Here is a 21,654-nt window from a genome sequence, read left to right as displayed (position 1 = left end):
TTTTCCCATCCACTCCTCTCTCTCTCCATCTGTGACACAATGAGAATGGATGTCGACAGCTTAGTTCTTCCATATGTCTGTCTGCGTGTCTCGCTGAGATGTGTTTTTCTGATGAATGTGCGAGTCTTGTTCAGAGGAGACGGAAATGAATGATCTCGGACCGATGAACACTTAGGTCAACACATTTTTTAAGTCTATTGCTAAAGTCAACACCTCAGCAAGCCGGTGCATTTCCTAATCGAAATCCAAACAATTTGAATGGATTCATTTAGATCCGTTGTTGCAGCCGATCGATGCTCGGTGTCCGGATGCTGATTTCAGATGCACGAGCGGCTCTTAATTGTTTTTGAGATTTCCGGATGACCTGATTTGTTCATCGTGGATGGACAAACAGCAGGACATGTCATAACCCAATTGTCTCAATGTCCAGTTATAGTAAGTGGCTAAAGAGTCAGTCACAGTAATTGACTCAACGGGAGTTTACAGTATGAAGCATGAGGCAGGGAAGGCACACATAGTGCTCTCCAGGGATGGGCTGTTGTGACAGTGCTGCTATCCCTCAGCTGTGTTTCTCTCAGCACACAGTACACACACACACACACACTCAACAAAACACAGCAGCGAAAAAATTCCCGTCAGGTGCCCGGGATCGCATTCGGAGAGCCCCGTCCCATCCCATCCCGGGCCCCGAGTCTCGCTCTCAATCTTTAATGCGGGGCCCGAGAAATGAGGGCGAGGGGCGACGCGTATCCGTCCTATTTTCGGTGCGCCGCTTGCACGGTGTGCCGCCTTGAATTAGACGGAGCTTCTGTGGCTCCTGGCTGCAGGGGCTGCTGGCACAATGGGCTGAGCGGAGAACAGTGGTGTCGAGCGCCGCGAGAGAGGAACACACAGAGTGTCATCGGCACAGCTAGAAGAATATGTTTACACTGTCGGAGCCCGCGCCCGGCCCGGCACGTTCATGCTTTGCACAATAGTTAATCAGCTCAGACGCTGCTGCTGGTGTGACCACTGACCCTAAAAGGCATTGGTAACAGGGGGGACTGTCTCTAATAGGAAGGGCACTATTATTTCGAGTTGGGGCGCAGGGATTACAGCACATCCAGAGTATTTTTTTTCCCTTCTAATGTCTCCTTTGGTTCTGCTTCATTAATGGTGGTTTAGATTAAAAGAGTTTCTGATGTTCTCGGTCAGAGAAAAAAAAATGTTGCTGCCGACTAGGCGCGCTGTGTGTGGTGCCTAATGAGCTTCCTGAATTATATGAGCATGTGCATGCCTGTCTGCACAGGTGTTTGTGTGCACGGATGGCTGCGTGGGTTTGTATAGTAGAGAGCAGGCATGGCTGAGGTCACCATTATCCTCAAAATAATTACGAATCACGATATTATCCTGATAATCATTAAAAATCTGCTTAAAACTGTTAAAATGACATGCTGGTATGTCTTTATATTTTGTTAAGAAACATGTTTTTATTGGGTCACAGATCTTTTTATAGTGAAGATCCTTTTTTGTGATTTTTTAAAAAAATAAGATGATCATGAATCATAAGGTCTCCCTTTAAAAATAAAGAATATATACATTTAAAAGTATATTTTTGCATCCTGTATTTTTAAAATCAGGTTCTATTGTTCATTCGTCTCCCTTGATATCAGCTGCAGCCACTCGTGATGATATTAAATTCACCACCATCAACGTATCGTGGAGCACATCTACTATTGCATGTTGCCTGTATGTATTTCTGCAGTGCGATCGGACTTCCCCGTGGAAACGTCTGCCGTCTAGAGGAGGCACATCTGCAGCTAAGCCAACGTGTTCATGCTCCGCGTGTGCACCGACACCATGCACGTCGTTAATTGTTTGTTTGTTTGTATGGGAGCTACAATCAGACGTAATCGGGACATATCCTTTTTCTGAACCAGACTCAAAGGCTTGTAAGCCAGTGATCTTCTGTATTGGAAGGCTGTGAAAAGGGCCGGGGTAAGCAGTAAGCCTCCACCCACCTCCTGCTTTTGGCTGGATTGTGCGTATCCATCTCACTTTCACCTCCTGTACCCCTACAGCACACAACTAATCTGTTTCTGCAAGACTTAGGCACTTAGACCCAGACTCTCCCCTCCCTCTCTCTATCACTCTCTGTCACTCTTTTTTCCTCCCTTGCTCTGAATCCCTCTGATTCCCCCCCCAGGGGGGGCGTACACCCCCTTTGCGATATCGCAAATGCAACTGCACCCTCTCCTTGGCTTTGCTTGGCCACGAAAATGAGTTCCAGCCATCCCATCTGGCTGGAACAGGCAAGATGTCGCTAAGAATAGACGCTTCCCATCCTTCCACATTTCATGGCTGAATTGTCATATTTGTGTGTGACTTATATCTTTGACCTGACCGTGCTAGACATATTTCACATCTGATTTGTACTTATGGAGGCCCCGCTTCATGGGAGTGGTGAGCACTCTTTGTCTTCTTCTGTCCCCGCTTGCTGCATGTTCCAAAGTGAACCAAGCTTTGGGGTTGCCGTAGAATGCAGACGGGGTGTTGAACACGGTGCATATATTTAGAAACAACAGGAGTCAGATGTTTGCACTGTTACTACACAGCAGCCACAATTCTCCTAAGAAAAGCCTTTTCTCTGCGAGCTAAAGGCACTTCCTCTCAACACGCTGATCTGAAATCTATTTGTGGACGCAGCAGGAGAAGAGAGGGGAAATCAGAAAAACATCTTTAACAACTTGTCCCATCTAATGAGATTAGCAGAGCCGCTTAAACAGTCATGACATGGAGATACACACAGATAACCCTGTAATAACTCATTATTCTCCCTATTTCCACATCAACGCCCAGTCAAGGCTGGCTGACAGCGCGTGTTGTTGTGCGTGCGCAGCTATCGGGCCGATCTAGGCACTGCAGCAATGTGAGCTCGGTGAATGCTGCTCCGCATGCCACGGCACAAAGAGAGCTGTAGCAGTGGAAGGACACGGAGATAGCATTCTCTGCTTTTCAGAGGCTGCAGCATTAGTGACACATGCATGAGTGCAAATGGAGAGAAAAAAATAAAATAAAAATCACCGTGCAGTCTCTCTGTTTCTCTTGGTTTGGCAGGGAGGCCACGAAGGGAGAGGAGGACGGAAATCAATTTGTGTCGTAGTCATGAGAATGCACAGATAACATCCCCCAAAAATACAGCGGAAGGAACAGCAGATGCATTAAAAGGCATTTTTTTCGTTCTTGTGATTTCAGCGCGTCATTAATGATAGAAAATTGAGTGATCTCCTCCTTCCTTTATTGATACTTTTCTTTAATCTTGGACACGAATCTTTGCTTGATTATAATGGCTCTATTCATAGATTTGGCATGAGTTGTAGGAAAAATATACTGAACGTACTGCATGACTTCGTTAGGCACCAGATGTCAGCGAGGAAGGGAAAGCTTACTTATTTTCCATCAAACACACATTTAACAGCAAAGTACTTACAGGAAAAGCTGCTATAACCTTCATTTAAGTGTCATAAGACGGCGTTTTAGACACTAGTAAGTGAGTGGGTTTATGCCTATTTATGCTTGCGCCTCTGTCTGTGGGCACCATAAGTGGATCACATGGGATTTTCAAATAAATAAGCATGGTTATCCTACTAAGAGTAGATCAAATTTGCCGTTTTGGAGAACACAACAGCAGCAAAAAGTTTAAACAATCACAGAGAAGTATTTGAAATGTAATCTGCTTTGCAGCGGGCGACAACACTAATCCGAAAAACGTCCCGCCCACGCCAATTTGTAGCCTCCGATACATTTTGGGAATCAGTCTACGAATGCTGTTCGACCCAGGTGTGGTGTGCATGCCGGTGATTAGCAGCCGGATTGATGAGTTCAAGGAGGAGCAGTGGCCCCGTGGCGCTCTGCGTGCAGGCGGAGGGAGGCCGGCGTGCACGTGACGCTGACGCCTGGAGTGTGTGGTATTGACCAGTGGATGTCACGTCGTGATTAGTAGGAGATATCACACTCGCCGGGCTCAGATGCACATCGATCCTGGAAACCTGGGTACAGCCTGTCAATGGGGTCATTGTTCTCCTCCTCTCCTCTGCTCTCTGCTCTGCTCCTCTCCTCTCCTCCCTTCTCCTCTATTCTGCTCTCCTTTTCTCTGCTCTTCTCCTCCCCTCTCCTCTGCTCTCTGCTCTGCTCCTCTCCTCCTTTCTCCTCCCTTCTCCTCTATTCTGCTCTCCTTTACTCTGCTCTTCTCCTCCCCTCCCCTCTCCTCTGCTCTCTGCTCTGCTCCTCTCCTCTTTTCTCCTTCCTTCTCCTCCCTTCTGCTCTCCTTTTCTCTGCTCTTCTCCTCCCCTCTCCTCTCCTCTCCTCTCCTCTCCTCTTTTCTCCTCTATTCTGCTCTCCTTTTCTCTTCTCTTCTCCTCCCCTCCCCTCTCCTCTGCTCTCTGCTCTGCTCCTCTCCTCTTTTCTCCTTCCTTCTCCTCCCTTCTGCTCTCCTTTTCTCTGCTCTTCTCCTCCCCTCCCCTCTCCTTCCCCTTAGCCTCCTGCTATTTCCCATTTCCTCTCCTCTCCTATACTTATACAAGCATCTCTTCTCTGTCTCCCTCCCTCATCCCATCCTCTTTTTTTGGGGTCTTTTATCCTCCTCTTCTGTCTCTCCTCTGTTGTGCGTTCCCGTTCCCTCCCTCTTCCCTCCATCCACCCCCATGGATCAAACTCTTTATCTGGCCTAAGCCACAGCCTGCAGGCAAGCAGGCAGTCTCTACAGAGGCTGGAGCAGAAGACCAACAGCTTCAAACGACATTATATAGGGCTGGCATGAAGCATGTCTCACATTGATGGATGAAAACACCGGCCCCTCAGACACTGTTTCTATATGGACATGATGAAACATGAGCTGGGCAGTCCTTCTGTTTCAAAGCCCACTGCTCTTCACTGTGTTGTTTGCTGCAACACCTCCCGGGGTGTAAGACGGACTCAAGTTTTTGTAGGAATTAGGCAACAGTTCGCTTTTTGTGTTCCGATCCATGCAAAACAAAACAGTCCGTTTCTGGGAGGAAGATGCCTTTTCCTTGGCAGCTATCCTTTTGGATCGCTCGTTGTGAAATCAGTCCAGGGTAAATCTGGTTTAGAGGAAACGATGTGAAGCCAGGTAAAAGAGAATAGTTGCAGCCGTAAAAGAGCAGGAAAAGCGAATCGTGCGGGCGATGAATCATAAGTAGTGAGTCGTATTTGGGACGTTTTTATGTCATGTTTCATTTTTAATGTTTAGGCAAACAAGTACAGCAAATAACAGCCTTGCTTGGATTAAAGCTCCCTCTCTCACACACACACACACACACACAGTCGAGATACTTTTGTGCTTTAACTCACAGTATATCCCTGCAGCCCGAGGGAATCCAGGAAGTGTATTCAAAGACACTGCTGTCTCAGAAAGCAGCGCGTTGCCCTTTTCCTGATTCCATCAGCTCTTTCGTTTCGTTTTTTGAAGTCGACGAGTTCGACGTTGGGGCGTAAATTTTAATGAAACAGAAAAACAATGTAGGTGTTGTTTCGGGGCTGCCAGACCAATGTGAAATTATCCATGGACTAATGCATGATCACACCAGAGGCACTTGTGTTTAAGTGGATGCAGCCTGTGGTACTGTAGGCTGTAGCCATGGAGACAGCAGCTTTAACCCTGTGTTATGAGACTGCGAGTGGCCAAGGATGTATAATAAGGCAACATGTTTAAGTGTTCATCCCCCAGCTGGCTTTACGTATTTCATACGGGTATATCTGTATCATTTGGCAAAACAATAAGGATTCAGGAAAGGGGGAAATGGAGGCAGCACCGAGAACGAGAAGAAGAGTCTAGAAGAGTGAAATGCAGCAAACGGAGACAGAGCCACATTTATTGAGTGTGTCCAACTGAGCGCTAGCCTAGTTTGTCTGTAGACGGGGAGAAATGTTTGCAACACGGGGAGCTCTGCGTAGTCCACGGGTCTGTGGAGATTTGCTAACAGTGAAGTGATGGCGGAGGTAAGATGGCTCAGAGGATTCAGGCTCTGCTGAACGCAGGCTTATGTCTAATAATCAGCAGGGAGGGACTCAGCGTGGTCCCTCAGAAAAGGAGACGGGGGAGAGGGAGTGTTGGAGAGAACCGGAGAAAAACAGAGCAGAGGAAGGATTGAAAGGCGAGGTAAAAAAGCATCTACGAGATCTGGTAGGAGAGACATGTCCCCGTGGCCACGTTATTCCTCCCTCACAATGGCTTTTATGTGTATGAAAAGAAGTTCGATACCATTTTTAATGCTTTACATATTTCCTCCCTTATTAGCTCGGAGAGTCATTCTGAATGCTGTTAAGAAAATGAATCACTGACCTATAAAATGAGCCAATCCAAACTTTCAAGGTCATCTGATGTCTTTAAGTAGTTTTCCTCTCTCGCTGTAATATGCATGATGATGCTGTTGAGGTTGAACATGTTTTTTTTTTTTTAGTGGGAAGAATTTTACAGTGGCGTTTATTTCCGGCGGGCCAGACTGATAAAACTCACCACTGATGCCTCAGTGGTTTTTGCCAGCTGTTCCAGATTATAAAGTACAGTCATTTGTGGTGCTTAGGGGCATCATCGCCAACAGAACATCCTTGTCCATTAACGGCGACTGAATACTCACACATGCCTGTAGTTGCCACGTAAGACATTAGCAATGATCCAGCCACGTCATGTTGCTCTCTCTCTCTCTCTCTCTCCGGCAGTGCGACATTGGCTTGTTAATATTAGCATTTCAGCCATATTGCCGTTGTCACAACACGGCCCTCCACTTGTGTGTGTTTGTTTGAGCCCGTGGGTTATGTGGACTGTGGCTCTCTAACCTATAGCAGTGGGCGTTCGTTCTCCAAGGTCAAGCTTCTTCCCCCCCCCACCCCCCCTCAGTCAGCGGTGAATTATCTCCGCAGGCAACTCAGCCAATCCGGGGGCCTGAACCGCATGCCCATTTAACGGGTGTCTGGCGAGAGGGCAGCGCGGTCGAGGTCGCTCGGCGGCCGCCTCTGCAGCCGCCGAGCGACGCGGCGGCGTTTTAGCGGCGACCCAATGAGTGATTACCTCGGAGCTCCAGTCATAATTCAGCGTGACCTCAATCTGCCAGCAACACTATGGTTTGATGGATCTGCTCACAGTTCGGGGGTGTCGGATTCTCGCGTGTCAAACACAGGCGGATAATAATAGGGCTATCTGTTGCTTTTTTTAAAAACATGCGAGATATGAATGTGACAGACATGTTGATTGGTGTCGCGTCATGCCCTTTCCCACTTCATTTTTTCGGGATGCGAGTGGATATCGGAGAGAAAACAGTGTCGCGAATGGTTAACCCCCATCACGATGATGTCTGTCGGTCGATTCATCATCCCGGGGTCTGATCAATCAAAGTCTGCATAAATACACGTGCACGCACGCAGACGCACGCCGACGCCTCCCAGTGTGGATAATTAGCGGATTCCCTCAGTGGGCGATCGAGCCCCGTGCTCCGCTCTCCCCTCCTCTCTCTCTCTCTCCCTGACCTTCCCCAGTGAGCTTCCTACCACAGCGGGGCTCATCACACACGGCTCTAATGCATATTTATCGGTCCAGTGACAGCTCGTGTGCTCTGGATTTATGTTTTTCTCCACAAACAATGGTAAAGCCCCGGTCACTCTTCCTCGCTTTCATCAACCAAAGCGGGAGATAAATCTGGTGACGTCAACCTGCCCCCCCCCACCCACCAGCGGTTGGCCATCTGTGGGTTCAGGTAGACGCAGGAACCAAAAGCCGGGGCCGCTTTCAAAGCCGCTCTCCTCAATCGCGGCAAAACGGATTTGATATAAGTGTCCGTCCAAAAAATGGCAGGAGCTGCTCTGCTGGCTTTCCTTCAGCAACTTTTTTATTTTTTTATTTTTCATCAAAGACATTTAGAAAGTGGCTGGGGCCTGTCTGTCAGCGTTGGGATTCAGGACAGACTCCCTGCACCATGACTGGCTCTGTTTGCAAAGCGCAATCTGGAGTTGAGATGTGAAGAGAGGCAATACCACTAAAGAGCGCCGGGGAGGGGAGAGGAGGAGGAGAGGGGAGGGATTGCAGGATTAAGCACCCCCCCCCCCCCCCCCCCCTCCCTCTCTGCCTCCGAGCGGCCATCTTTCATCTTGTGGCTGCCCCTCTAATGCTTTCAAGTGGGTGAAACCCTCGACATCTGCTTCCGCTCCCTGGGACACGGCGCAGGCGGACTGTCCTGCGGAGACGCACATCCACAGGACAGCTTGAAGGACGGCGTCCTGGCGAGGCCACTGAGAGCTGATGGGCTCATCCACGTAGAACGACGCCGGAGCAGGAAAAACAACCGCCGTCTCCCACCGTTGGTTGAATCAAAAGGCTTCTCTTCAGACGTTGTTGTTAAATCTTGGCTGCCGACAGCTGCTGCACTCGGATCCCAAACTCATTGTTCAAATACACAAGTTGTTGCTTAAACTAGTAAATATACACTCACCACGGAAACATTTCACAGTTCACTCACCCAGACGCATTAATTCTACTTACTACTTGCGAACAAATAAATGTAAATAGCTCTGTAAATAAACGCTTCATCTTCTCCTAGAAGAAATAAGCCCCCCGCCGCCTCTGATTAAGACTACCAAAGTGATATATCTGGCACTTAAGTCTGCTGTTTACCTCATAAACACAAAGACTTCAACACAGCCACCCACACTGACGCTGAAATATCACAAACTTAGTCCGGATATGTCTCTGCTACTCTTTGTGTCTTGAATGTGGAATCGTCTCATGACTTTTTTTTGTTTTTTAATGCATGTCATTTCATTTTTATCTGCTGTGGCTTTCAATATCTAGAGTTCACTGGTGTTCCGTGACTCCGGCAGTGAAACCGCCACAAGCAATAAAGCGGCGTGGTGAAGTGGTCTCTGATTTTCTCCCAGATTGATAAATCAGCACTCGTGATTTCAGGGAAAAAAGAAAAAAAAAGGAAACCCTATCAGGAGGAACGGATGAGTGGCACTGTCAAGACAGAGACTGCGAGGCATCGGCGACGATGTGAGGGAGACCTCCCCGAGATGGAGAGGATGTCATGTCACCTTCACTCTAATGCCTGCGAGGAGGAAGGAGGAATATTTCAAAGGGGGAAGCAATTCAATTATTTCTGAGGAAATGATGTTTGTTGTTTGGTGCTCTGTTCCTTGTGGTGAAAAAGTCATTGTAGATTTCCTTCATACTGCACTGCGACTAAAATGTAATTTAATTTATCAGAGCACCCCATGAGACAGTAGATTAGTTCGCCTTCGTCTCTGAACCCCCCCCTTTAAAGCCCACCCACTCACAAAATCACCGAAACCCTAGGCGTAGATTCACATGATCCACGACTCTTACTGCAACATGTTGCCTATTTCTGCGTTTCAGGAGCCGGAAAAGTGTGGTTTTTCTGTTCGGCTTCCTTTCATTGTGTGCCACCCGTGTTGCATTGTGTTGCCGGGTGAACGTGTGCAGCTCCGTTCCTCCTGCAGATGTAGGGAGTAGGAGTTATATTTATAGCAATCCACCCACAAACTGTTGAATTTAGTGATCTTTCAGGTAAAAAAAAAAAGATGACTTTGAACTTGCGCAAGGCATAACCGGTGCAGAGGTACTGTGTGTGTGTGTGTGTGTGTGTGTGTGTGTGTGTGTGTGTGTGTGTGTGTGTGTGTGTGTGTGTGTGTGTGTGTGTGTGTGTGTGTGTGTGTGTGTGTGTGTGTGTGTGTGTGTAATGACTGCAAAAAGGAGCAGCTGTGTCTATAATTGCGATGTTTGAGGTTCATCCAATTCAAGATACCTTTAAAGGGGGGGGGGGGGGGGGGGGGGGGGGGGGATGGCGTGTGTGCACGGTTTATAAATTCAAGAACACTTAAATCTGACTCTAACTGCGTTTTTTACATTTCATACGAGGAGAGGACTTCTTGTAGTCCATCTTTATTTGCAACAGAACGTACCCCGTTGGCTGCTTTTGCCGAAACATACAGAGATTATTATCAATGGAGCATATAGAGATGGATGGAAGCAGAGAAGATGACAGACAGAGCACTGATTCCCCCCTCTGTCTGATGGCTGTCTGAGAGACCAGGCCATCTGCACATTGATTATCACAGCCATGATTCCATTATTGTTCTGTGAGCAACAAGGACTCGTTCTTGTCTGGCCTTTGTTATTCTTATCAACTGTGTAGCTGACAGACCCCTTTTGATCATGACAGCAACAAAATTAACAATCATGTAGTATAGCACATAACTGAATTATCCCCCGGAATAGTGACACTCTAACCGTCCACCCTGTCTCTCCTTGTGTCCCCGTGCAGGTCTGTTCCACAGAGCCATCATCCAGAGCGGCTCGGCCCTCTCCAGCTGGGCCGTCAACTACCAGCCGGTCAAGTACACGCGCCTGCTGTCGGAGAAGGTGGGCTGCAACGTCCTGGACACCTTGGACATGGTGGACTGTCTGAGGAAGAAGAGCTCCAGGGAGCTGGTGGAGCAGGACATACAGCCGGCGAGGTACCACGTGGCCTTCGGACCCGTGATCGACGGGGACGTCATCCCCGACGACCCCGAGATCCTGATGGAGCAGGGCGAGTTCCTCAACTACGACATCATGCTGGGGGTCAACCAGGGCGAGGGGCTGCGCTTCGTGGAGAACGTGGTGGACTCGGAGGACGGCGTGTCCGGGAACGACTTCGACTTCTCCGTGTCGGACTTTGTGGACAGTCTGTACGGCTACCCGGAAGGCAAGGACACGCTGAGGGAGACCATTAAGTTCATGTACACGGACTGGGCGGACAGGGACAACCCGGAGACCAGGCGCAAAACGCTGGTGGCTCTGTTCACCGACCACCAGTGGGTGGAGCCGTCGGTGGTGACGGCGGATCTCCACGCCCGCTACGGCTCGCCCACCTACTTCTACGCCTTTTACCACCACTGCCAGAGCCTGATGAAGCCGGCCTGGTCAGACGCCGCCCACGGCGACGAGGTGCCCTATGTTTTTGGGATTCCTATGATCGGCCCCACCGATCTTTTCCCCTGTAACTTCTCAAAGAATGATGTCATGCTCAGTGCTGTGGTCATGACCTACTGGACCAACTTTGCCAAGACTGGGTGAGTCGTTCGTTTCATTCGTTATCTCAACTGGTATTGATACCAATATGCGTATCAATATCAAAACCTTGAAACCTTGACATTTGTTTATGACACATCAGATGCAAGGATGCTTCCATTTAAGAGCAGGGAGTTGCTTTATTTTAATCATTCTAGCTCAAGTTTTATTTAAAGACATCTGTAGTTAATGCTTGTGTTGTCACCGGATAATGAGCGTGACCTTGACTTGAGGTCCACTGATTGCATTCTTCTTGGCACTGAAATCGGTTGCTAACTCCAACCAGGAGGAGCGGCAGCCAGTCCACTCCTCCACTCGTTTTAGCCCACTCTTTAATCTGGCTGCCATACAGCCCATAATGTAAACACAACCATGATGGAGTCTGCGCGACGCAAAAGAACATCATCATTAGGGGACGGCTGTATGTCAGGAAAAAGTCATTTAACAGGCCGGCTAATTGAAAATGTGCAATGAGCGAGTGACGTTCAAATATGATAGCCATAGGCCGACTGGCTGCTGCTGGACCGTTGCAGCGTTATGAATCTGAGCAATCAGGAACCAATCGGTGCCAATTTAGGGCCCGACCTCAGTGCTCATCTCTCATCCCACTTTAGATCAGACGACTAGAGGCTAGTAATGGTAGCAACAAAACATATAGACACAAATGATTAGTTTGTTTTTAAATGACAACAGCACTTAGGTATATTTGCAAAAACCAGTGATCACACAATTAAAAACGTGTAATAAATAGGAAGCTGCAGAGAGAAATCCTATCTCGGTTCATAGAAGGTCGTCTGTGCTGCAGAAAAGACGCTGTGGGGGAAAGGAAGCTCTACAATGATACAATGGATAGTCTAGGACAGAGAAGGCATTTTTCAACACATATTTTTTTTTAGATTTTTTTGGTGTAGACTTCCTGGGTCCTAGTCTGAAAACCTGAGACATATTGAATCCGAGGAAGATTAAATGTTCCCGCAGAATGTGTGCTGTGCTATTTGTGCTTGGCTGCCTGTTTGGGTTGAGTATGTGTGCATGGCTGCATGCCTTTCTGTATACTCCTGTGTTTGTGTGTGTGTGTGTGTGTGTGTGTGTGTGTGTGTGTGTGTGTGTGTGTGTGTGTGTGTGTGTGTGTGTGTGTGTGTGTGTGTGTGTGTGTGTGTGTGTGTGTGTGTGTGTGTTTGGCTGGAAATACTATCTATGCTCTATTACACTGAGGCCCAAAAGACACAGAGACTTATCAGGGAGACATATCAAACTCTTGCCCTCGGTGGTATCGATTCCCTCAGCGTGGACCCAGTCGATCACCCGTGCCCTGGGTGAGTCCCGCTCCCCACAATGCTCAGATCCCCCCCACCCATCACAAAGCCTAGGCTTTTTGTATGACTACTAGTAATCATTTCCAACAACGGAAATTTAAGTTGACAATCCCCGTTACCAGAGAGGTATTGATCCCATCCTGAATGGGAAGCAGTCTGAAATCTTGTTCTGTTTTTTTTTTTTTTTTTATCTCTCTGTATATCATCCAGCTGTCCAATCAGGTGGCATTTACATCTGTCTGATAGGCTGAGCCCCGTGCCGCCGGCTCTGCTGGATCCTTGAACTGCTAATGGCAGACTGCTGCAGATGGACTGATGTCGGCTCCTCAAGGAAAGCACTGAGGTCCATCAGTGATGCCTGGACTAAACAGCTGTCTCCTCTGCCTGCCAGGCAACCGTCTTATGTCAACGCATACAAGGCTGCAATTTGCAGACGCAGATGGAGTTTCTTACTTGTCCTTTTCAAGCATATTATGTGCTGTTAAAATAATAGCGAGCGTGTTTAATTTGAGTGAGAAACATCGTACGCCTCCAGGTAACAATGCGAGGTGCTTGTGTGCTGAATCGCTCTGAACTTGGATCTTGCGACGTCAGTGAAATTAATTCTAATGGGTAGTGACAGACAGCCTGCCCATCTTACTCACAGCCACCCAACACAACGCCCTGGGCAGGAAGCCGCCGTAACCCCCGACCTGGCCTTCAACCCGGCCGAGCGAAAGTCGAAAAAAACAAATTGCATTTTTACTCCTGACCTCGTGGTAATTTCGTGTAGATTGCCGTGTCGCTGATGGAGTCCAGAGGAGCGGTGGGGAAAGTGAACCGGTTCTGGATCCGTGCTCGCCACGTTACGGGTCGTAGCGATCCTGTGGCGTGTCGCCTTGGCGTCACACCAGACTGAGGGATTACATGCGCACCACAATTAGGCACTCAGATGGTAAAAAGCCTGGGATTAGATGCCAGGATAATAGAAAACTCAGCCGTGCTGCTCCAAAGGGTAATTTCACCATCAGCCCAAGTGAAGGACTCAACCATCAACCCCTCAGGGAGGGGTGTTGAGGATGTGAGATATTTCTTCTAGATTCTGAATTGCATCCTCCTCATTTAGACCCCACTAGGGGGATAAAGATCTCCAACACCATCCAACCCGATCTGGCTCAAGAGGACGTCCTTTTTTTTTTAATTACGACACAGTTGAATTTGCCTTCATGGACCGTCCAACAACCATCTTCCCCGTGTCGGTAAAGCAGCTCTCGCTCCCCTTCCAGATGTTCTTAATGAACTGACCCAGATTGCACTTCCTGCCCCCGTCTCTAAATCGGCTGTAGAAACATGTGTGACATGATGTTGAGACACTTGGGCTGCATGTCAACAGTGTGTATCATAGCAGCGTTCGCCCCCAAAGCTCTTCCTGTCCCTGGCACTCATGTGTCATCTTTACAGGGCAAATCCCTGCCCATGCGCTTTTTTTTCTCTCTTTCTCCCTCCTCCATCGGTGACAGTGAAGCATAAAAGCATACAGAGAGTGCACACTGTCAAATCTTCTTAGTGTGTGTGTGTGTGTGTGTGTGTTTACACTATGCGGACCGTTATTTTTTATTTTTTTTCCCTGAGAGTTCGGGATGTTTTTGAAGCCGGGGATTTACTCAGCTCAGAGTTATTTTTTCTGGCTGTAACATTTGTTTTACTATTGACAGGCAAAAAAAAATTGCTCTCGCTTTATTTCCACAGCAATTTCTTTCTGAACAGTTTCTCTGAAAGTTTCGCAACAAGTCCACATGTTGTGCACTTGCACACTTTCTGCAGCGCGATTATACACAAAAAAAAAAAAAAACCTGTCGGCAAAACACCTCAGAAAAGACGTGATGAAAGGCTCCGGGGGAAAAGATCAATCATTATATATCATTAGTGCTATAAATATGTTGGTCCTTCTTGTGTTTCTTGGCGGCTGGCTGCTGTTCACTTCCTCTGTGCTGTGTGTGAGCTGAGCCTCATGCTGTGCAGGGCCTTGCTAGGTAGTTAAAGAGCAGAGCGCCGTGGAATAAAGTCCTCTCATTCTGCTGCATCCACCTCTCTCTCTCTCTCTCATTAAAAAAAATGGAAAGTCTACTCATGTTTTACTTTCGCGAAATGAGTTAAATATGCAGCACTGATTGCTTTGCCTTCAGTGACGACGGCTGCCGACCAAACAAATCTAGATTGAAGTAACTGCTGTGTGTCAGTAGTGCAGTTAAACAACCGTGCTCGTTGATTTTTTCCCTCCTCCCGCTTGTCAATCAGAAACCCTCCTCCGTAGGGTTAACAATGCATATACATGTTTCTCCCATCTGACCTCATTCACGCACTCCTTCAGCCTTTTTTTTATTTTTTTTTACCCCAGCTGTCAAGTAGTTACATCACTCATCCCCGATGCCCCTCCTCGTCCTCTCTCCAGATTGTCCCCCCCCCTCCGCTCCCTCCAGCTTCCTTTTGTTAATACCAACTCAACCTGTGGCGGGAGGCTGTGAATGCTCGGCATTGTGGGACAGCACAGCCCCAAACCGCCACATAGCTACTCCATTAAATTGGCACTCACTTGATAGGAGATTTGTAGCCAATATCCTGATTTGCATTAGAGAAGGTAAGGAAGTGGTGTGGCTTGTTAAGGGGCCTGGTTGCCATTGATCGCTGTCGTTGCTGTGTGCTGAATGTAATGAGGGGGGGGAGGGGGGGTAAGTAGATCAGCATGTGTAAGTGGTTGTCAGATTAAAATGGGGATAAACACTAAACTTGTGTTAAATTCTAAAAAAACCTTGCGATTTCGACGATAGTGGTGGGAAAAGCTGCTAATTGGTTAAGACGGGGAGAAAGGGCGCTGCAGGGGAGGGTATCGGGGCGGGAGCTGTTTTGTTTGCTGCCACTCATGCAATCAAACGAATCGATAGCGTCCACGCTAAGGAGCGGTCCGAGGGCCGTGTCCTCCAACACTTCTGCACGCCCCAAAGTCACAGCGCCTCGCCCCTGCATCACTTAGCCTGCTGGACCGGAGGCTGCCATTAAATATGAACCACGCATCACTCAGGCCTCTGCCCCAGCGTGCAACCACATGAAGGGTAAAAGAGCACAGCCTGATAATTTGCCCGCTCAGCGCCGAAGTTGCCCCCCTACGCCGAGCCAGACAAAGTCCACAAAGGGAATAACACCGAGCGTATTTATTAAAAAATTACACGGAATGCACAGGGAGAGGAGTTGGGGGGAACTTTCTGGTTGAAAATCAAAATTAGCTGCTTACTTTGTGTTACCTGGTTGGTAAGTTGATAAACAACTGCAGGGGGAAGAATTTGTTACACAACAATGAGTAAAAAAAGAAAAAAATAGGCCTCGACATTGCATATTTTAGCAGCTTAGCAAAATGGGCATGGGCGCCACTGAATTAATGCATGTTCTTTGTTTTATAGCGAGAAGCTGCACTCGGATCCAGAGACCCTGAGTGTAGTGAAAATAGATTCTTGTCTTCTGCCTTAGGGCACCTAAACGTGTCTTTTCAGATTTGGTGATGGCTAGGTCTATGATCATTCAAGCGCTTCAAATTACATCAGGATGAAAAGGGGAAGGAGGTACATGGGAAATGAAAAAAGAAAGAAGATGATATTCATTCTTCCCCCTTATCTACCTTTTACATCGGTACGTGCAGATAGGGCTCGGAATAAGTAATGAGCTCGGGCCCCCATTCTGCCACATGTGTAGGTAGAGCTGGCAGGCGAGTCTGTCATCCAGGTGCTGCAGCGTCGTACAGGATGGTGGTTTAACACAGAAGGCCTTTAAAAATAAATATATATATAGATATATTTATATATATATCAGCCTGGAGAGCCTCGTCGTCATCACCTTACAGCGTGTTCTGTTTTGTGAAATGTGACGTGTCTTGTGTTCAGGTGCTTGCGTTCGTGTGGCCCCACAGGTCATCACACCACGATGCGTCACAAAGGCAACCACACACACACACACACACACACACACACACACACACACACTCACACACACACAGGTACACAAGTTGACAGTCAGAAGATTAAGCACGCACACACACACACACACAAACTCCCAGTCAATCACTGATACAAACACATGGGAGCACTTAAACACGCATGGCAGGCCAAGGTTAGCGGGGGTCAGCAGGTCATCAGAAGAAGAGGAGGAAGGGGGGGGGAGGGGGGGCCTGAGGAGGAGATGAAGGCGATGGTTTATAGTACCGCAGCCATATGAACACATCAGAGGAAATCTGAAAGGCCATTAAAACGCCTGCTTTTATGGGTGTAATAATCCCTCTCCTCTGCCTGGGAGTCCAGCCATAGCTCCAATGACCATCCGGATTAAGTGGGAGGCCTGACAGGAGGCAGGCTATCAGCTAATGCAGGGGAGCTCTGAGAGCCCAACAGGACCACAAACATCACATCACGCCAGAGCTGTTCATACAAGTCACAACGAGGCGTTTGCCATTGAGCTGAACACATACGGCGAGCTTGGGAAGCTTTTTGACAACGTTTGTTTTTATTATTTTTTTTATCTCACTTACTCGAATGACCACCAGGTTGGAGTGTTAGCTGTTAATTTAAGGCTATTCAGAGACATCAAATGAACAGGCGAAGCAAATGCAGCCTTTTATTTTGTAATTATGCCCTTGACACACCTCTTCATTTCGGCTCGCAGCTTAAGATAAATGTTCAATAAGGGTTTTCATTTTTTATTTTATTATTTTTTTTTATCACAAAAGAATGTTTCATGGCGCGGCGACTTCTGAAAGTCTTTGGCCCCATCGAGATCAGCAGACGTCTCATCGTCAAGCTTCTCTTTTCCAGCCGATTTAATTCTATTTGCTCCTGTCTGTCTCTCTGAGTGTTCGGCCGCGACCAGCTGATGTCACAGTCGTTACCTTCTTTTAAAGTCATAAGAGCACCAAACAAAAAACGCCTCTGTTCACACACTCGTGGAGCTCACTTTCCAGATTATGACCCTCAATTTGCACAGTTTAGGTCGAACAAATGCAACCCTCCTTTGTTTATTCACTATCTGCAAAGGGTGAACGCGGCAATGTCTTGTGAAGCTTATCATGTTTTGTGTGTCGAATGGAAGGCCTGCTGTTGTTCTGTGTTGAATTATATATGTTTATTTTGCTCTTGTATGCATACAAGTGTACATTTTTCAGATCATCAAGTTCACTTATAGAACTATAGGACTATGTTCAGGTGAAAAACACACAGGAAGTCACTTGAGAAACGTTATAAGGTGGATCTGACTACAGTGCATCTCACAGTGCTCAGTAAGGCTCCGTACACATGGAGCAGGGGAACCCAGTAGCCCTCACCACACTGGGAGGCAGAGACCCAGCTCAGATCACTCCCTCGGACTCCACACACCTCGGGGGGCAGGACTTCAAAGCCGGCACGCGGCCCAAAGTTGGGCAGCGGTGGTAGGAATTGTTCAAAGGAATGCAGACTGTTTACTATTGACTTTGCAACAATTACCCAAGCATATGTGTGTGTAATTAGATAAGGCAGCCAGTTGTTCTCTAATGCGGCAAATCAAATTAACTAAAGATGCCACATTGATTTCTTTGTGTTCCCTAAATTATTCATCTTCACTTGCACTGAACCAGCCAGCCACCAAAGAGCTTTTTCTAACTCCTCCACACCACCGCTCCCCTGCTCCCTGCACACACACACACACACACACACACACACACACACACAGACACACACACACACACACACACACACACACACACACACACCGATTGTTTCGTGAGATGTATCCTAGTACCTTTTCAATATTTGCCGTAACAATTCAGCCAATTGAACCTCCTAAAAAGGGAGTGTTTGTTGTGGAAATGCCCGGAATCCCATTAACTCGGATTGCTCAGACCTCCATCATTGTTGTCATGTGCGTGTATGTATGTGTGTGTGAGAAAGAGAGAGGGGGGGGAGACAATTAGCTTGCATGTGTATGTGTGTGTGAGAGAGAGAGAGAGTGAGAGAGAGAGCATGCACAAGACTGCTGTGGGAATTCATGCAGCACGCAGGCTGCAGACAGCCACGTCTCAGGCTGCTCCATTGACGTCCTGCTCTCTGGCATGTTGCACACGGGGCGATCAATATGACCTTACCTCCATCGCCCACTCCTTTGAAACTTAATTACTGATATTCAGCTACAAAGTCATCATAGCCTGGCTGTCAATATTCATTGGGGATCATTACGGGCCTAATAAAAGAGGTTATTTACGGGCTGCTGTGCTGACACCGGCCTAGGTCTGGGGATGCAGCTCCAGCCATCTCAATTTGCTTTACCTCCCCCCCCCCCTTCTCTCTCTCTCTCTCTCTCTCTCTCTCTCTCTCTCTCTCTCTCTCTCTCTCTCTCTCTCTCTCTTTCTCTCTCTCCCTCCCTCTCGCTCACCTCTCCCAGAAGCACTGACCTGAAAAAGAAAAATTGACAGCAGAGAAACGAACAGGAGAGAGAGAGAGAGAGAGGATGGAGGGTGAATTCTTCTGGCATGGCTTTTAATTCTCTTGGCCGCGTTTGGAGGTTTTTCAGCCCGGGCCAAAAAAACACTGTAGGTGCCATATCCCCCTAAATCCCGCACTAGATTTGAACTTTGCCTGCCACGGACGTCGCAATCAGGCCGCACGAAGGGACATTTTCATGACATTTATAGAAAATGTCGCGCGGACCCTCGCCTCCGTGCGACAACACGCAGTTTTAACTTCTCCGGCTCCGACATGATTTGTTGTGTTATCCAAGGCCATTCCTCAGGTTCTTTTTAAAGGAAAGTAATTTCATCAGGACAAAAGCTCTAGCAGCGCGCCGCGTTCCTGAAACGGTACGGCAACACGCAGTCGTGTGATGGCGGGAGATTGCTATATGTTAATTTGTTCGATAAATCAATAGCTTCACTGTAATTGAAATGGCTGGCCATCCGGTGTAAGTGTCAAAGGCCTGACAAGTGAAACAGTGACCTCTGTAGATCCAACCAGGTACTGCATCCAGAAGCTGTCTCCCGCTCTCTGTCTCACACTCACACACATCCCTTTTGTCTCTCGCTTTAAGTCTCACACACACACATACGCCCTTATAGCCAAGCACACACACACACACACACACACTCACACACACACACACACACACACACACACACACACACACACACACACGCCTCTGCAGTTCCCTCTTAGTGTCTTGATTAATATGGTCCACTTTACATCAGTACACTGGATGCCAATGCACACTGCGCTGCCTTCCCTGAGCAATTAGCAGAGGGGCTCCACCAGCGTTGGATTATCAACAACAAGATGCCTCCTGATGCGAGCCCTAAAGCCTGCTGACTTATTCATATGTGTTTACTTTAAAAGCCTTTGCCCTGGTTTTTGTGGGTGGGCTGCATCAGAACTGAATTTAGAAACAACATCTGGGGTGAGAGGATTGGGGAGGGGGGGAGAGACAGACAGACGTTACGTCCGCAGAGAGGCGGCTGAACGCGGAGAGGCACGGGGTCGTGTTGAAGGCAGATGTTGAGTTGCAAATGAAAATGTTAGTGGATTGGGGAAAGAGATTGATTGGAGGAATCAGTGTCGGTTGATGCGGCTACAGAAAGTGTAATAGATACCCAACCATACGCACCTTGATCAATTATTAACTGCATTAGTTGCTGTTGTGGGTTTGTACTTTCACCGAGCAAGATCAATAAATTCTCCAGTGGTGGCTGAACCCCTCTCACACCAAAAATATAAGCTGTGATGGATACTGTTATGTTTTGTTTTTAGTATCTTTTTTTTTATGTGCGCCATATTCCCACATGAACGCGGGCACATGAATAATTAAACGCACTGTCAGAATCTCATTTAACACTCTGTCACATCTGTCTCCTTCTCTTTCTGCAGGGATCCCAACAAGCCGGTTCCCCAGGACACCAAGTTCATCCACACCAAGGCGAACCGCTTCGAGGAGGTGGCCTGGTCCAAGTACAACCCCCAGGACCAGCTGTACCTGCACATCGGCCTGAAGCCGCGCGTCCGCGACCACTACCGCGCCACCAAAGTGGCCTTCTGGAAACACCTAGTGCCCCACCTGTACAACCTCCACGACATGTTCCACTACACCTCCACCACCACCAAAGTGCCGCCGCCGGAGACCACCCAGAACACCTTGTCCATCAAGAGGCCCAACACCAAGCGGCCTCCGATGTCCCCGGCCTACAACAGCAACGAGAAAGACTCGTGGAACGACGACGAGGAGACGGGGCCCCTGGTGGTGGAGAACCCGCGGGATTACTCCACGGAGCTCAGCGTCACCATCGCCGTGGGCGCCTCGCTGCTGTTCCTCAACGTGCTGGCGTTCGCGGCCCTCTACTATCGCAAGGACAAGCGGCGGCAGGACTCCGGCCACGGGCAGCCCAGCCCACAACGCCAGACCACCTCCAACGACATTGGCCACCACGCCCCCGAGGAGGAGATCATGTCGCTGCAGATGAACCAGACGCACCACGAGTGCGAGGCGGGGAACAGCAACGAGGGGGCACTGCGCTTGGCCTCCCTGCCCGACTACACGCTCACTCTGCGGCGCTCCCCGGACGACATCCCGCTCATGACCCCCAACACCATCACCATGATCCCCAACTCCCTGGTGGGCATGCCCAACCTGCACCCCTACAACACCTTCACGACCGGCTTCAACTCCACCGGCCTGCCGCACTCCCACTCAACCACCCGCGTATAGCTTTAAGGAGGCCAGAGGCAGCCGGTGCAGGCGCGGGAGGAGGAGGAGGAGGAGGAGGAGGAGGCGACGGTGGTGGTAGTGAAGGAGGAGAAGCAAGATGAACGGACGGAGGGGAGGGGGACGTGGGGGGAGAGGATTGTGTTTTATAAATATCACAGGGAGGGGGAGGGCTGCGACGGGGAGGGGAGGGCAAGGGCATGAGTCGGATTAAAACGTGAAGAGATTTAACTAGACTTTTACTACGAGGAGAGTTGCTGAGAGCTCTCTATGGATGTCAAGTTGTGCAGAGCTGCCAAAATCAAACTGCTTCCCTTCTCTTGATCGGGGGAGGGGGTCTTTCTGCAGTGTTTTTTTTCTAAAATAATCATTTTAAAAGCCTTTTTAAGCAGACTTAAGGAGATATCAACACGTATCTTGAATTCATAACAAAAACAAAGAAAAGTGCTTTTTATTTCCCATCCCTTCCTCCTGCGGGAG

The 21,654-nt window shown here is 48.4% G+C and overlaps 1 protein-coding gene across 2 annotated transcripts in view; it reads left to right on the top strand.

The window, feature by feature from the left end:
* Window positions 1-21,279, top strand: part of nlgn3a (neuroligin 3a) — an 87,109-nt gene extending 65,830 nt beyond the window's left edge. For both annotated transcript variants that reach the window (XM_084009478.1, XM_084009479.1), the window contains 2 exons: window positions 10,332-11,121; window positions 20,343-21,279. In XM_084009478.1, coding sequence (XP_083865604.1) covers window positions 10,332-11,121; window positions 20,343-21,177 — 1,625 coding nt within the window. In that variant the 3' untranslated portion in view covers window positions 21,178-21,279. The remainder of the gene's footprint in view (window positions 1-10,331; window positions 11,122-20,342) is intronic.
* Window positions 21,280-21,654: the final 375 nt, after the last annotated feature.

The sequence above is a fragment of the Eutrigla gurnardus genome, assembly GCF_963514095.1.
Source record: "Eutrigla gurnardus genome assembly, chromosome: 5".
NCBI classification, from domain to species: domain Eukaryota; kingdom Metazoa; phylum Chordata; class Actinopteri; order Perciformes; family Triglidae; genus Eutrigla; species Eutrigla gurnardus.
Note: the sequence above shows the minus strand (reverse complement) of the source record. Positions and strands in the feature narration are given on the sequence as shown.